Source organism: Crinia signifera, chromosome 9 (genome assembly GCF_055691185.1).
Source record: "Crinia signifera chromosome 9, ASM5569118v1, whole genome shotgun sequence".
Classification (NCBI taxonomy): Eukaryota; Metazoa; Chordata; class Amphibia; order Anura; family Myobatrachidae; genus Crinia; species Crinia signifera.
In genome coordinates, this window is record NC_139225.1 from 40,518,924 (window position 1) to 40,536,011 (window position 17,088).

At 45.1% G+C, this 17,088-nt stretch overlaps 1 protein-coding gene across 3 annotated transcripts in view; it reads right to left on the reverse strand.

Moving 5' to 3' along the window:
- The window catches only part of EEIG1 (estrogen-induced osteoclastogenesis regulator 1), a 63,069-nt gene that overhangs the window by 28,281 nt on the left and 17,700 nt on the right, over positions 1 to 17,088 (reverse strand). For all 3 annotated transcript variants that reach the window (XM_083158973.1, XM_083158971.1, XM_083158972.1), the window contains exon 2: positions 12,085 to 12,869. In XM_083158973.1, coding sequence (XP_083015099.1) covers positions 12,085 to 12,230 — 146 coding nt within the window. In that variant the 5' untranslated portion in view covers positions 12,231 to 12,869. The remainder of the gene's footprint in view (positions 1 to 12,084; positions 12,870 to 17,088) is intronic.

The following is a 17,088-nucleotide window of genomic DNA, read 5'->3' on the forward strand; positions in this document are numbered from 1 at the left end:
GATAGGGCAGTGGTGGGAATCATGACCTTCAGTGCTCTGATGCTGTAATACTAACCGCAACCGGAATAATATGAAGGACTGGCAGTGGGGATGCTGGCGGTCAGAACAACGATGCCGGCTTCCCGATGGAGGGAATCCCAACAGGGGACAGGTAAGTATACTTACACCCCCCACCCCCCCCGCCCCTGCTAACTATAACCCTCCCTGCGAACTGTAAACGCAATGATAAAAATCTATAGCAGTAGCCAATCTATAGAAAACGAGATGTAACACAATGTATAAGGAAATATCAGCCAGATATGGCAAGACACCAGTGTCACCTAGTGGTCAACTTATCGTGAAGAAAGTCTGCACTTGTTTCAAACAGCTATATAAAACACATGACAACACTGTGCTGTTATCATAACCCAGAAAACAAACATGTAGTTGGGGACCCTGGATTTTAGTAGGTGTGCATAAAACATAAATAAAAATTTCCCAGATTCTCAGTAAAAATGGCTGCAGATTAGCACATTCATGTCACAGGCTTCACTATGCTCTGGTACAGGGCGTGAGCAGGGGGGTTATTGCTCTTGCTTGTTTGTGAAAACAAAGACACATTATAGAGCAGCAGGGATGGAATTTCTCCAAACTCCGGCCTAACAATAGAAGCACCCTCCTCCCCCTGCCTTGTGCAGAGACACAAAAGGATGCCACAGAGCAGGAGGCGGCAGACCTGAGGGGCAGCTGCCCGATAGCGGGCCAAAGCTGGTGAAAGAGCTGAGGAAGGCTGCACCTGCAGAGGGAACAGGGCAGACTTATATTCAGGAAGGTGGGGGGGGGGGATGAGCATTTCTCTCCTAGCGGGTGCACCTTCAATAAGATGTACTACTTTCACACAACTAGTGGTATAATTATATTTGTTTATTAACTTCTGCGTGCTTATGTGTTATTTGAGACGATCAAGGCCACCACTGTGTGGCTAAAGTTACAGTCATGAGAATGCCATCACTAATAGCCAGGTGACATCATGGAGCCAATATTTGCCTCAGTGATGTCACTATTCATATTTATTTAGCAATATGTCCGCCTTCCCTGACTCGAAGCCACACAATGCCTCTGACACCACTGACAGCATTTTTGTGTCCTGTCAGACAGCTTGCGGAGAGAAACGTGAGGCACCAGGAGATGATAGGCTTCGCTGAGTAATGACAAAGGCATGATGGGAATGACAGGTTAGTGTACCACACCAAAGGCTGGGTCACAGTTGAAATGAAATGACTAAGCCATGCAGCAGCCAAGTTACTGTTGATGCATCAATAGGAATTGTCACTTAACCTGTTGCCCGTTACCCAGTGTTTTGGAAAGCTGCGCTGTTACCTGAGACCCTGTGGCCTTGTCCATCTGCCGCTACCCCCCAGAGGATTATACCGCCGCCGTGTGACTCCTGATGTTACACCCACGTACTGTACACTCTCTCAATGCTGGTAACACATCCCTGCACAGTTGCTATATACCTATGCTAACAAGTAAAATCGAGGTCAAAGCAGGAGGGGGTCTGGATGTAATCACAAGGAGGTGACAGATGGGGACAAAGGAACACTGAGAATGAAAAAAAGGGATGTTCTTACATTTCAAGAATTAAGGATTAGTGAACTGTAATACAATAGCACAAGCACAGGATCCGACCGGAGTAACCCTTTCACTACCTTCCTTGTTGGAATATTTGCAAGCTAACATTATTCTCGCCTATCGGAAGAGATTAAAGGGCTACAGTGAAGGTTGGATTTTATGGTTTCCATGGCAATGTGAGAATGTAGATAACTTTTTTTTTTGAGTGACTGGAACCAAAATAGCTCTAAATAACAATGCTCTGGGCCCACGCTCTGGAAGGGGGGGAGTTTCCACATGAGCTTCCCAGGGAAAAAAATCTGGGAACGGAACGGTGGTTTACAAGGTGCAAGAACTGGCCTGCTGTAATTGCATTCAGATGTTCTGTTCCACCTCCTGCCCAAATTTCCCCTCCAAGCCCCACATGGCTGGCGTCAAATTTCACTAGATATTCTGGACACAATGAAGGAATTTAAGAAACATCTCTTACCGTTATTGCGAGGGGGGTAATGGTGACAGCCCCCACCCCTTCCCAGGCCCATGCGTGTTTGTTTAGTTACTATCCGTGTTGTTATACTTACAGACACGACATGAATGGTTATCACACTCATCTATTCAGGAGCTGTACCTTTCCCATGTATGAGAACCCAGAGGACAGGCTGGCTTCTCGTGTTCTGTGCGTGATGCAAACAATGAGCCCTTTTAATAAACAGGCTCATGTTCCCTTTAGTAACAAAGATCTCCCTTAGTACCTATCTATGAATGAAGCCCTTCAGGTTCCTCATTAACAGAAAAGCATGGGGAACACCACTGAAGGCCAGTTGCATTGAAGAATCTATTTTATTATTTATTTATATAGAGCCACAAGGGGTCTGCAGCGCCCGGTTACAGAGTTCATTAACATGTAAACAAAACAGTGACTTGCCTCCATTTCGCACTGCACAAATTACCTGGGTCCAACCCGGGCTGTTGCCAGCTCGACCTGGGTCACTGTGTGGCGTGAAAAGGCATATGAACAAAAAAACACCTGGGTCCAGCATCCCGGCAATCCGATCCAGGTAAAAAGAAAGGTTTTACCCGGGACGGACCCAGGTTGCTTGGCAGTGTGAATGCGTAACATGGGTGGAGTGACCCATGTCCCATTCACTTCTATGGAGGAAGCAGCAGTGTTACCTTAGTGCTGCCTCCTCCCCCGTCTGATGCACCGCCTCTCCACCACGCCCCCGGGTGACGTCAGCGATCCAGCAAAAAAAGGGTCACTTTGAGCCGCAGTTAGCGCGAGACTGCGCTAACTGCGGCTTTTAAAGTTTTGTAAAGAGGTGGAGAGTCTGATAGGGAGGGTTAGAGAATTCCAGAGGTAGGGAGCAGCATGTGGAAAAATCTTGGAAGCAGGAGTGGGCGGAAGTAACCAGTTGGCAGGAGAGGCGGCATGCATTAACGGAGCAAAGAGGACTGGTGGGAGTGTAAAGGGAAATAAGATCAGAGATGTAAGTGTCAGAGGAGTGGATGAGGTCTTCTTTATATCACTTTGAACCTTGAGAATTTAAAATGGCAGCTGCCATGGATTGTTAGTTAGTCTGAGTGTGTTAAAGGAAGGCGGTGTGGACAAAGATGTCATAACGGAGCGCGGATTGGGCACAGAAGTTTCTATGAATGGGCAGCCCATCTTTTAAAGTCTTTATTTAAGGTTTCAGCTTCTTGAAGTACTTACTGGAAGTACTACAGGGAGAGGACAGACATGAGGCTTCAATACTCTCTCTGGCAGCAGATTTGTTTAATTGGATCCCTTGTAAAGTCTAAAGTAAAGATCGCCTTAGCTACTTACAGCACTAGAAAACTTCTGCTCCTTTGCAGATACCACCACTCCAATCCACAAACCCAAGATCATTGGCCGAACTCTAGATGCTACTGCACTAATGAGGTCATGGCTGTTTTGACTAATAAATGAGGTCAAGCAGAGTCAGCAATTTGTAGGCTGAACAAATATTGATAGGAATGTAGCCCATCGATTAATTTGGAGCCCGGGACACCACAGAGGTGCCTTGTTTTGACTTCATTATCTCACTTGTTTATGGGCAGCAGGGGAAGTGTAAATACTCCCGGAACACTCATTACAGCAGTGACACACACCGCCTTAGAACACTGCCATTATTCCGTTTGTATTTGCCACCTTATATATAACATGACCACCGTCTTGCTATGCATAGCTTCTGCGACAGGTAGAACGGTGCCATTAGGGTACTAGACAAATAGATGGAATGTAATTGGATTTATTTCTGATTTAGTCTCTACATTGTGCCCAGTTACTTCCATGCATTTCAGATTCAGGGACAAATTCAGCGGTAATGGTATAGCGGATTAATGCGGTTTAGATCGACCATGATAAGGTCGACTACCCTTAGTCGAACTTAGACGCCTAAAAATAGTCGACCGCATCTAGATCCACAGTAACGGAAGTTAGATGCCAGTGTTAGAGCGAAGGCAACGTGCTCAATGGTCACATGGTCGACATGAGTTTTTCACTTTCTTTGGTGCTGAATACAGGTTTAAAAGGGATTCAAAGCAAAACCTTAAAAAAAAAGAAAGAAAGCTTTATGTGTTAGCGGATGACCAACACAGCTATATCACAAACACTGGTCTATATAGTATTTGTAGGTCTCACCAGGATGACCGGAGTACAGCATAATTCAAGGGGCATTTTATTCAACGGATCTGCATTGGACCAGGGATCGGTGAACTTTGGCGTTCTAGATTTTGCCTATAAAATGACTAACATAATTTGTCTATATTGCTTCCATGCTCTCCCACATCATCTTTATTAGTGCCGTGGGCTGGAAATGATCAGATTACTCCTATTGTGCAATTCCAGTGTGTCCATTATCGGCATTGGGAATTCACACTTTAGCCACAAAATAATTCCCTACACCTACGAGCGGTTGGATTATGGATGATGCTGTATGGATTCCCCTTGGCCGGTCTCTGCAAGTCTGGCAATGCCCAGATGTCCGGCGGAGCTCCTCTAAGCCACAGGAACACGAGACAAGCCTAAACGGTGCCCAGGTTACCTACACGTGACATCAAGAGATTACGATTCCCAAGGCTGTGTGTAATATGCTCTGCACAAGCTAGACCTGGGGAATATGGTGACCGCTCTCAGCGCTTAGCTAAGTATAGCGAGTGGTAGAATCAGTGTCAGTATGTAATGTGTCGCCATCAGACAGGCCAGGGTGTAAGGGGTTAATTGGAGGCCGATGTGCGTTGCACAGATAAGCTGCTGCAAGCAGGGGCTGGGGCGGAAGGATTTTTATGATAAACTAGCAACTTCCTAAACAACAGGAATTGAGAGAGGAAGGACATAAGGACAGAGAGATGTTATGGTCAATTTCCCAGTGGTTTATGACACCCACTGTACAGGATACATGGGAGAGAACACAGATTGGACCAGGATAATTCTGTAAGAAAATCACTCGCTGGTGATTATATTCCATGGATGATATAACTGTATGTATGCTATGGGCCAGCATCAGCTGAAACATTGCAAATCATTATCTGCCTCTGTTACTTCGTTAATATGTAGGAGCAGGTACCCTTCCACTTTGGGGTTCTGTGCCATCCCTAAAACAAGTGTGAGCCCCTTGGCTAATGTAATGTTTTAGTTCTTCTGCCAGGTCTAAAATGATTAAATGATGAGTGATCGGGACACACGTCTTCATTACGTGTCAATATTATGGAAATGTTTGCATTAATTAATTACCTGGTATGATTGTTCAGGCTGACAATGAGGTAGAAGTATAGAGCCAGATGTATCAAGCTTCACAAAGTGATAAAGTGAAGAGTGATAAACAACCAGCTCTTACCTGTTATTTTTCAAATCCAGCCTGTAACATGGCAGGTAGGAGCTGATTGGCTGGTTGTTTATCACTCTCCACTTTATCACTTTGGTAAGCTTGATACATCTGGCCCTGACTGGTAAAGTGATAAAGTGAAAGGTGATAACATGCTAGCCAATCAACTCCTAACTGTCAATTTTCAAACATAGCGGATTGGCTGATGCGTTATCAACTTCCACTTGATCAGGCTTAATACATCTGCCCCATGGTTCCTTTAAAAACATAATTCCCAATATCCATCACTCAATGTCAAAATCCTTCTGAGGCGTCGCAGAGGTCTGGGTGACCCCCCTGTAACATAGTAACGCGTCCCCTAAAGTGTTATACTCCTTGACAGTAATTTAAAATAGCTTATCTTATAAAATGATTGTCTTTGCCCTTTGGCAACAATATGGGGCATTTATCTGCAAGTAGCTTACACTAAGGAAAAGCCCCCACATCTGCCCAGTTTCCCCCAGCTCCTCCCATTGGAGGGTGTACAGTTTGGATCCTCCCTGCAAACAAAGTACTATTATCATCCTTTGTATTATTATTATTATTATATGACCCAACAAGGGATCTGCAGCGCCCCAATTACAGAGTACATAAACCAATTAGCAAAACAGTGACAATACAGGACAAGTACAGGGTACATAACCATAGCTACATCAGCAGAGGGCACTGGAATAGGTATCCACGTGGCAGAACACTGCAGGATGTGGTGCTATCATAGATGGTTTAAGAGAAAGATAATAGTAGTTGGGGAAATCATTGGTGGGCCCACTCACAATGCATATTGGCAGTCTTCATTGGAAACAGCCAAATTAACCTAATTTCTCCCTGGACACTACGATTTATGGTATGAAGAACACTCTATTGCCCTGCATGGTGGTTCCCTGCTGATGGGACAACAGGTAATAATGTACGTAATAAACAATTATAAAAAGCCAGCTTTAGCAGCACAGATGGGTGGATATATTTATCTAATGACTGTTTATCACTGTGTCGTTAAAAGATAAGAGGGACTTTGCAGAACAAAGACATTGCTTATACACGGTCATTACATTACAGGTGTTAACCTTCTACCCACTGATAGCAGCATCATACCAGATAGCAGAAAGTTTCTAGGAACCTTATAGTTGGAAACTTCTCTGGATAACTGCATCTGTTTCTAACTTTCCCTTACATATCCAGTTATTCAGTGGATGCATTAAATGGGAAATCCTGACAACCAATACAAGCACGCACAGGCTGATGAGGTTAACAGGTTTAGATGATCTAGGTTGTTAAATCTGGGATAAGGTGCGACAATGGTCTGCCACTTGGGTAAAAAACACTTAAAGAGTCTAACAGACGACTACTTTACGCAATAGCCAACGCTAAGCGAACAATACTAAAGCGGACCATACATCAGAATGATTTCAGGCCCAAACACACAATTTTGACAAGTCGTGCTATGCATTGTGTGTATTTTTGTGCACATCGTGAGGTGTTTCAGTACGATGCATGGGCCCACAGGTCGTGAGGTCGATCCTGTGATCTAATGTGCTGCACGTATGAAGATGCTGCTAAACGGCCAGTACGATAGACCTTATGTGGAATTACACACATAAGATCTATCGTGTGATTGGGAAACTGCCGACTCGGATCTGAGGCTGGTTGTCCTGATGTGTGTGAGGGAGTAAAAAAAATAAAATAAAGTATATGTAGATCTACGGTACTGTAGATCTATGTATACTTTTTTTTTTTTCACCTTTGCACTTACTACACTGATCATCCACTAACACTAGAACTGAACACAGTCCGCTTGCTACACCCTTCAATACAATGCTGGGATCATCAGAGTTTAAAAAACAAAGATATCCGATTTCTTTTTCCAAGGCCTGATGTGTACCTTAAAACAAAGCGTTTCTAGGTAAGCAGAATACAACGTCAGGAGGAACGTCAGGTATTTAATGCTGGCATCAGAGTACAAGACTACTGGGGCCTACACACGGGGCAATTTCAGGGCATTTTCTAAGTGATCTCACTAGATCGCTTAGAAAATGCCCCTACATTGCTGTGTGTAGGGGACACCTCTATAAATTGTAAGCTTGCGGCAGGGCCCTCTTACCTACAAGTGTGTCTGTTGTTACCCAGTTTGTTTTATCATGGTCTACAATTGTAAAGCGCAACGGAATCCTCTGCGCTACATAAGAAACTGAAAATAAATAAATGTAATATTTGCAGCTAAAGGTTAGCCACAAATATTACGTTACACCTGAATGAATCAGGAGGGACCACAGCAGGAATATCCAATACCTGCTGTGATCCCTCCCACACTGCCACACTGCCGCCAGCCGCATCCCCATTGCTTATCACAATCAGGCAGCATCGGTTTGCATCCCTGGGCTACCGTCATTCTGAGTTGGTGGTAACCCATTGTAGCTTTGGGCTACAGACCACGCTGCTGCCAGGTTAGCAGGGGGGTCAGAGCTGACCGCGATTGTGCAGACCCCCCAGCACCCAGCTGAGAGCATCGCAGGGACGGGCTCCAGTCCCTGCGTGTGCATTGTGGTACACCCTCACGATAAGATCACGTTACAATGCGATCCTGGGTGGTAATATTCCGCCCAGAACACATTGTATATTCGATGCTTAATAAATGGGCCCCTATGTATCTTTTGAGCTAACTGCGTGAGTGGGGGGCACTTTAGTTATACAATAAGTGATGTATGGAGAACAACAGGAGATGGAATGGATGAATAATTCTGTTTTCTAGATATAGAATATCCTCCGTTCTATACAAGTCTCCTCTGATATAACTGTACTCTCGGATACAGCAACATGAAAGCTCCACATGTTCTCTGGTGATGCACTGAAGCCTTTCCCGTGTACCCACAGCCCTTAGGGACCCAGACATCTACGTCACAGATGTGCTGGCTTTGCCAGAATCCAGCTCATTGCTGAAAGCGATTCTGCCTCTATGTAAATGTACGCTAGCCAGAATAAAGGCCATGTAATTGTATGTAACCCAATGTTTGTTATTTTCTCCTCCCATCCATGTAACGCAAGTATTCCAAGCAATGATACGTGGAAATAAGGGAGGAAGACCGGCTCAATTTAATGGTGACCAAACACTACTTTGCAGACCTAGATAGAAAACTCGCGCCCGTAGATTCTGCCGTAACATTGTAACAGACTAAATAATGCATAGATATATCTATATACAAATGTGTCCAAATACATCTATCCTCCATGCAATACAAGTTGAATTATAGATAACACGTGAACTCCGTGTGAATCTGCAGAGACCTTTTCCGTTATACTGTATAGAATCTTATTCCCAAGGAGCTAATAGAATGCACAAGTAGGTTCTGCTGATTAACAGGATAAGTGGCATGTCTGTATTCAGTGTGCGACTGCTGCTGTAAATGCAAAAGAAGTGGAACGTTAAAGTGTTTCCCTGGAAAACAGTGTAAAAGTAGCGTTTCATAAGCAGGTGCAACATCAATTTAACGAAAAGGCTGCATAAAAAGGCCGGCGCTACCAGTCACCCATTGCATGGTACAACAAGAGGAACTGTTTAAGCGAAAGGAGGCTAAATGTATATGGACACAGCTACATAGTCTATTAACCTGCTTAAGACAAGGGGGGGATTCAGGCACTTTCGGATGGGCTGTGAATTCACAGCACATCCGATAATGAAATGGGCGCGCATATGTATGGTACACTGTGTGCATGCGCGAGCCGTCCGCCCAAAGGCAGTGAGCGGCGGCTAGCCTTCGCTCACAGGGTGATTGATGCCATTTTCTGGGTGCTCCTCGGCCATCGGGAGTGAGAGCCACTGATGTCATCAACACCCTCCATCTATCTACGGCCTTCACATCGCCGAGTGAGTCCTGGCTTCAATGGTGAATTATTTCCCTCCTGTGTGCACGGCCGCGCAATCATTCGCAGTCGTGCACAGGGGCGGGGAAGTGCGGGGGGCATGCCTTCGGTGGGACAGCGGCTTCCTGCTCGCTGGGCTCCGAACACTTGCAGCCCAATGAACTGAATTGCGCCAATATCAAACTGGAGAAGGTTAGCACTGGTAGCCTAGGAGAGGAGTGGTACGAATAGACATAGGTAGTTCCATGCAGAGAAATGGTTTATATAGCTAAAGAGTTATATGGCTATTAAAGTCCTATAAATCATGCAAGAAACAGTACCTGCAGAGAGGTCATGTGCTCCAATGAGATTGCACAGCAAGCTTCGAAGTTACAGGTCACATTCAACAGGGAGGTGCATGTCTTAGTTATGTGCCAGATACTGATGTGCTGCTGTGTCTGAATGAGACATTGCATGTTGCTCTAGAGACAGTGACAGCACAACAACGTCGAGCCAGCAATCGTGCAGGAATGTGAGTGAGAATGCAAGAGCGAGCTTCTAGCTTGCAGGTCACATTCCACAGGGAAGCTCACGTCTAAGTTATCCTGATGTGCTGCCATGTCTGAATGAGAGAATGCATGCCAGGATAAAGACTGCGAGTGCAAAACCAAGTAGAGTGCAAAATCGAGCTAGCAAGTGACAATGTAAGAGCGGGCTGATAACTTGTAAGTCAGTTTGGAGAGTGAAGCGCAAGCTTAGTGGGACTGTGAGCACTCGACAGCGAGCAGAAGGGAAAGGGATTTAATAACAGTGTGAAATCACATTCTTACATGCTTTCAAAATGTTCTAACACTCCAAGGCACTGTCCTGAAATGTAACCTATGACTGGTACTCGTGGATGTTCTGGGTCCATGAAGCTGCTTTCTGTTCAGCATCTCATGACCCGGGCTGACAAACATTTCTAAGTAACGATAATATAAATTATTACATTTCATGGATATAGGGCCTGTATCCCTTTCATAGGGGTTGATTCAATTCTCAGTGAATAATGCCAGGAAGGAGTCCCGTAGCCTAGACTGACTAGTGGATTTTTCCTGGGGTGCAGGCTGAAATCCAACAAAACTAGGCTGCGGTTAGTGCCCTAGTGCGGTGCAAACAGCATTGCGGGATGCACTTAAGTTGGAGAATGCCAGTTCTCGCCACTAAATACCCACAAGTACCTGCATTCTCTGACAGAACAGCACGCCGATTTGAATAGCTCTGCTTTGGATCTGAATGGCTGAAAATAATTGACACAAATGTCTCAGTTTAAAAATTTGTGTCAGAGAATTCAGTTCAAGAAAAAAAAAAACAGTATTATAAAAGACAAAATCTCTTTCCGTCAGTATAGATATGGCTAGGATTGGGCTTCAGTAAAACAAAACTCATTTGCTACTGGGACACCATAAATTCCAGCATGCCATCCCAGTGACAGCTGACATGACGTTCCAAGATTTGCAGTGTCACAATAGCTGAAAACAAAATAGGTCATACTGTACTTCTACTTATATGTGTATGGTCACCATAATCCCAGCAAGCAAGGCACGGGGAAGCCCGACGTCAGGACACAAATGAAAAGTCTGTGGAAAGTTTCTAGCAATTTATCCCAAGCGTTCTGCAGGCAGAGAATTAAGTAATGAGCGTAAAGGGCAGGTTGGGACCAGTAGGCTCTAGCCTCACCTGTACAAACACAGGCAGAGCACGACCTTGTGTTCACGACTGCACGTGTGTGTCTTCTACCTGCAGAGTGCCGCGTCATGGAAACCTCCACACGCCTGCATGCCGAATATAAGAAAGGGGTACATGTAGTTCAATTCATGCTTAGAAGGATTCTTGTGCTTATAGACGCAGCACAAACTAACCTGTGTTCCTCCTGTGCACAGTCACTACACTACACAGACTCTGAGGGCTGTCAGCCTCATCTGTATTCCACGTTTCAGCTACTGTAGCACAGGTACATATATAAATAACAGGTATAAGCTTTGCCGAACAGTTGTCCCTGCACCAGTTATAACAGAATTTTGTACTCTATACATAAATCAAAACAAGAATTGCGAAGATCTATAAACGTGATCTGTCAGTGCCTGGATATAGTAGTTGATTAGCACAACCGACATATCTATAACCATTTTATGCCACTGGGCATCAGTGGTGGTAGAGGCTATAGCTATATCATTCAGTGACGTCATCCTGTCGCCGTGAGCTGCATGTACAGACAATGGAGGACATCATTAACGACCCATGGGAGCAAGCTTTGTTAACGATGTTAAGCGCACACACTGGACAATATTACAAATGATATCGTTTAGAAGGGCCATAATTTAGCAATATCGCTTAGCGTGTATCCAGCTTTAGACAGTGGAGGAATCTAAACATGCTTGGGATAGGCAAATTTATCTTTACAAAGAACGAAGGATCAAATCGGGTTGTGGTCACCAAAGGTGGTTCTTATATCCTGTCAAATTCTAGGTTTCTAGGTTTTTGGTTCAAAGCTATTACAATCAAAGAGAAGTAATCATTGATTTCATTACAGTCAAATAGAGGGCTAGATAACATGTTACCAGGTAGTATACAGCTTAGTATATCAAGCCATTTAGATTTTTAAATTGCTAACAGAAGCAGATCGTTCTACGTATGTTGGCAGTAAACAGGCCTGTTAGTCAGAGTGCCCTACAGTTCCCGGGCACTGACACGTCGCTTCTGGTCAGTGTGCGCAGTGTGTATGAACTGCACTTACCTGCTAGACAAGCTGACAAAGTCCCCTCCGTCCAACAACCTGACCTTACAGAACAGGACCCCATTCACGAACGGGACAGCCGTCAGCTCCTCCAGGGTGAAGATGGTCTGGAATTTAAATTTCTTCTTCTTGGTCAGGAAAGCCATGAGCGACCCCAATACAGAACTGTATCACAGCGTTAAGAGAAAGCAGATGGGATGTAAAGGGTCAGGCCGAGTGGAACTGAAAGCAATTATCTCCCTTGTTTTAGGAAAAGTCAAATCGCTGAACTTCGAGTCTTTTATCGGCCGTCGACTTCTATGTATCTGTGGTTGGGCTGTCCGGCCCTCCCTCGGGAATGGATGCCCCAAGAATTTACTGATGAGAGGAATAATCTTTGGAGCATCTCCAGGTGTAGGAGGAGTGGACCCACAAGCTCCAAACCAGCAGAGGTGGGGTCCCCGGACTCCTTGTCTCCTGCACTGCACTCCTTTTGTGGGGAGAAGAAGGCTTCTTCCTGGCAATCACAGCAGGCAGAGGGTACAAAGTCTGTATGTGGTGTTCTTATCTCCAGGCAGGCAGGAGCTGGAGAACATGTACTGATAGGCAGGAGAGCTCTCTGCTTCTTCCTCCTGTGGCTGCGGTGGCTCAGTCAGTGAGCAGCAGGAACCTTAACTCAGCACTGGGCTGCTGAAGACTCCTCCTCTACCGGCTCTGTGGGAGGTGGAGGGGGAGAGGGGCAGGCAGCTTCTCACTCAGTACCCAGCACCCTTCTCATAGGAACATCATCACCATCTCCGCCAGCACTGCAAAAAAACAAACACATCACTGTGAGTGAGAGAGAGAGAGAGCAAGCGTCAGCCCTGTACCCAGATTTTTGCAGCTCTGTGCCGTCTACATTACAGCTATCAGCATAGGATACTATAAGCTACACTGGTCTGTGTGCTGCAAATTCTCAACACGTCCTGCATGAAGGATCACTCACTGATTAGTGAATAGACATTTAGCAAAATCTGGGACAGCCAGAAGCAGAGCTGTAGCCAAGCTCATCAATGCTGTGCCAACTGCCACTTGCAAATTCCGTGGCAAATCGGCGCAATCCTATCTTCAGGCATTTGGGACTAATTCAATCCTGTGGCTCATACAAACGCATTGAGCGGCGTTGTCACAGCATGGCGATTCCACGCCACGGATGCGATTTTGGCACAACAAACAAGCACACGTGACCAACGTGGAGCGTGGATACATCTGTTTATCTAAGTTTATATAGGGATGGCCATCGGTGCAGTTGCCATTGATTGTGATTTTGCAACCAGCCATCGATAGTCAGAAACTATGTAATGTATAACCATCTATAGTTTTAGCTATCAATGGTTATCCATTATCTTTGACTGAATGGCCCATGGGCCAATCAGAATGTGGGGGTGGGGCTTCCGGCTGTCAGGGGCGGAGCTATGCTCAGTGTCCCGCAACCTTGAAAAAAAAATTAAACATCAGTTCTCCTTTGCCATCGATGTAGGGAAACCATCTGGTCCTCCCACATCGATGGCAAAAGTATTCAACATCGGTTATAAGCCATCAATGATTTAAAATCATCGATGGTCGACGGCCATCCCTAGGTTTAAACACAAAAGGTAAAACAGAGAGACCTAGCTTATGACTGTAATAGTAAGTAAGTAAGTTTAATTTATATAGCGCACCTTCTCCAACAGGATTCAAGGTGCTTGTTGATAAGCGACTGGAATCCACAGCATGCATGCATGCTGGTATTTGTAGTTCCACAGCTGTTGGGAAGGCAGCTTGCAACTGATATGTACAGAAAATGTATTGCATTAAAATTCGCAGCAGCTAGGCAGCTATTAACCCTTTCCTGCACCCATAACAAAAACAAAGGCCTTTTATTAATGCCTGGCCTCATTCTGCACAAGATCACAGCTCTATTTCTAGTCTTGGAACTCCTGCGACCTCCCACAACCACGCTTGCCCATTGTTCTATTGTTTCTTTTCTCTTATAAAGGAACCATAGAGGTAACACAGTAGGAGCCACTTTCACTTACCCACTGCTGTAACTGGTCCATTGGTGCTAACCTCACTGTCAATCTAATACCCCTTTTACACCAAAATCCCTGGTCGGACCCTGGTCTTTGAACACAGGAGTTTCCAGGGTTGGACCCAGCTTCATACCCCATTTACACAGCACCGTGACCCAGGTCTGTGCCGTTTACACTGAACCTGGGTCAGCCCTGCTTTTCCCCATGGATGACATTAAAAATTTCATTTTAGGACAATGATTTTTATCATTTTAGGACAAAATTAAAAGACATGACTAGTTAGCATTGAAGAATGTTGGTTTATTTATTTTGTAGAATATTTTTGCAAAAAGTTTTATTCAGTGCCCTTCCCCTGCAGCAGCAGACCGAATGTCCCATGTGCTCCCCCCAGCCCCCCCCCAAAAAAAATTACATAAATTATACTGAATCCAATTATGACTTCTGTGTGCACTGCCCGTATCCTTCCTGGCTGCTGTCTTTTGCCACTGCAGTGCACTATGGAAATGCATCCAGCACTTTCCGGATGTCCCAACCTGGGTTGGGACCATTTACACCGCCCACGACCCAGGTCCAACCAGTGTTCAACGACCCCTTTTACACCAAAGCTGACCTGGGTCCAACCTGGGTTTTTCCTTGGTGTAAAAGGGGTATAAGGTGTCAGGCCAAGACACACAAGAATGGGATGTAACTGATCCCGAGCATGGCTAAAAACACTGCGTTCACCATGAAAGGGCTACACAAAAATCTGTACTTATTTCCTAGCATGGCACCCACAGTATTAAGTTGTATAAGCCCCTATACAATTTTTAATTGTATAAGCATCCTAATGGGTGCTTAAAATGTTAAATGCACCCCCACTATCAACGCCAACCCGAGTCGTGGCGAGCGCAGCGAGTCCGCGAGGGGCGGCGGTACGCGTCCTCCGACCTTTTCATACCCCCACTATCCACGTCGGCGTGGAGTTGATTTTATATAGTATGGCGAGCGCAGCGAGCCCGAAGCGTGGCGAGCACAGCTTGCCCAGCGAGGGGACGTGTATTACTTTACATGTATTCCGCATCCGCTCGCCACACTATCTAAAATCAACTCCACGCAGACGTGGATAGTGGGGGTATGAAAAGGTCGGAGGATGCGTACCGCCGCCGCTCGCCACGCTTCGGGTTGGAGTTGATAGTGGGGGTGCTTTTAACATTGTAAGCACCTATTACGGTGCTTATACAATTAATTATCTTATAGGGGGCACATTTAACATTGAAAACACCCATTAGGATGCTTATACAATTTAAAATTGTATACCATTGTATATGCCTTATGGTATGCGATGGGCGACGTAATAGGAAACAAGTACCCAAAAATCCCCTCTATAACATAAATAAAATATCTACAAATTAAAGTTATCTGGTGGACTACTGGCTCTTCGGGTCCCATTCAAACCTGATTACTGGGCTGTGAATTTTTGAAGCCCAGCAAACAGGTAGATGCCGCACGACATAAGCGAATTCCCGCCCATGTGCACAGCTGCGAATTTGTGCACGGGAGGGGAAAAGGATTTGCAATCACTCACCATGGTTTTCACAGCAGCGAATAAGCCAGAACTTATCTGGCGCTGTAATGGCTGGAGGGGGAGAAGCAGCCCGCTGCTGACAACAGCAGCCCTCCATCCCAATAGCGTGGTCATCAGATAATTGTCAGGACTGTGAATTCACACCCTGCATTAATGTCCAAATCGGGCCCTTAGGGAAAATGGACTAGTAATAGTCGGAGTAATAAAAGTAATCAAAATTATCATTTTTTTTTTTTACACAATTCCAACACTTTTCGATATGTATGTTAAGAGGCCCATATACCAACAAGGACGAGCCTCCAATTGCCCAGAACCGCCAAACTGATGCTCCGATCAGTGGCCGGCGAATTCTGCACTCCCTGTCAGGATTTTTACATGTTTAATATCCCCGACGCGACCAACAGGGGACTGCCCTAATAGACACAAATATGGCGAGACACAAAATGTTTCTTTTTTTCTGTCAGGAAAAAAAAAAAAAAAACTTTTTACCTTAATATTTTATGATGGCTTTCATTGGTTCAAGGAAACATAATAAAACAGCTTTCACTGGTTATTGCACTACCTTTTGTTTAATGGTTCACAAAGGTCAAAGACCACAAAAGATAAACCACATCAAAAGGGTTATATATCTTTGACAATGTAAATCTATCAGCTTTCTGCACAGGGAAAAAGTGACGATAAAAGCAGAACATTTTTAAGGAACCTACACACGTAGAGATTTGCTTAGCGTACTGAGCGATGCTAGATCGCTCAGCATGATCACTCAGCACACAGCGATGTGCCAGCGATGTGTGCTGAGGGATCTGTCAGGACCAGTGTTCTACGGTGAGAACTGGCCCTGTCCGATTAATATCCAGCATGCTGGATATTGATCGCTGGGTAATAGAGCCGCGTGGGGATGCGCAACTATGGCCCCGACACACAGGGTATTTTCGAAGCAAAAAATGTCCCTACATCGTTCCGTATGTAGCCCCAATAGATATACTTGCACATTGGGCCTTATTCGGAACTTATCTGCAAATTTGCGGATAAGTGCAAGTGTTTAGCCACCATCCAGGCAGAGGGAAAAGCCGCCCTGTGTAAATCTGCAAGAGAATTGAGAAAATTTAGCAATCCACTATCCTGTCACATATCCATATGCAATTCATGAACCATGGAATGATTTTCCCAGTCTGTGAGTAACTCTGACCCTTTTACAACACTATGAGAGAGACAGACTGATCGACGCCGGCGCCAACATCACAAGACCTCCTATAAAAATCCTGCGCACGCCAGTGTCTTTTCGGAGACTCCCAAAAAAGCCAGGTATCAACCCCCAAACAGCGACATCCTGTCTGCCAAATTGCAGAGGGATTGCGATTAGAAATTTCTGCTATATTGGCTCACGCATGCGTACTATGATTCGTACAC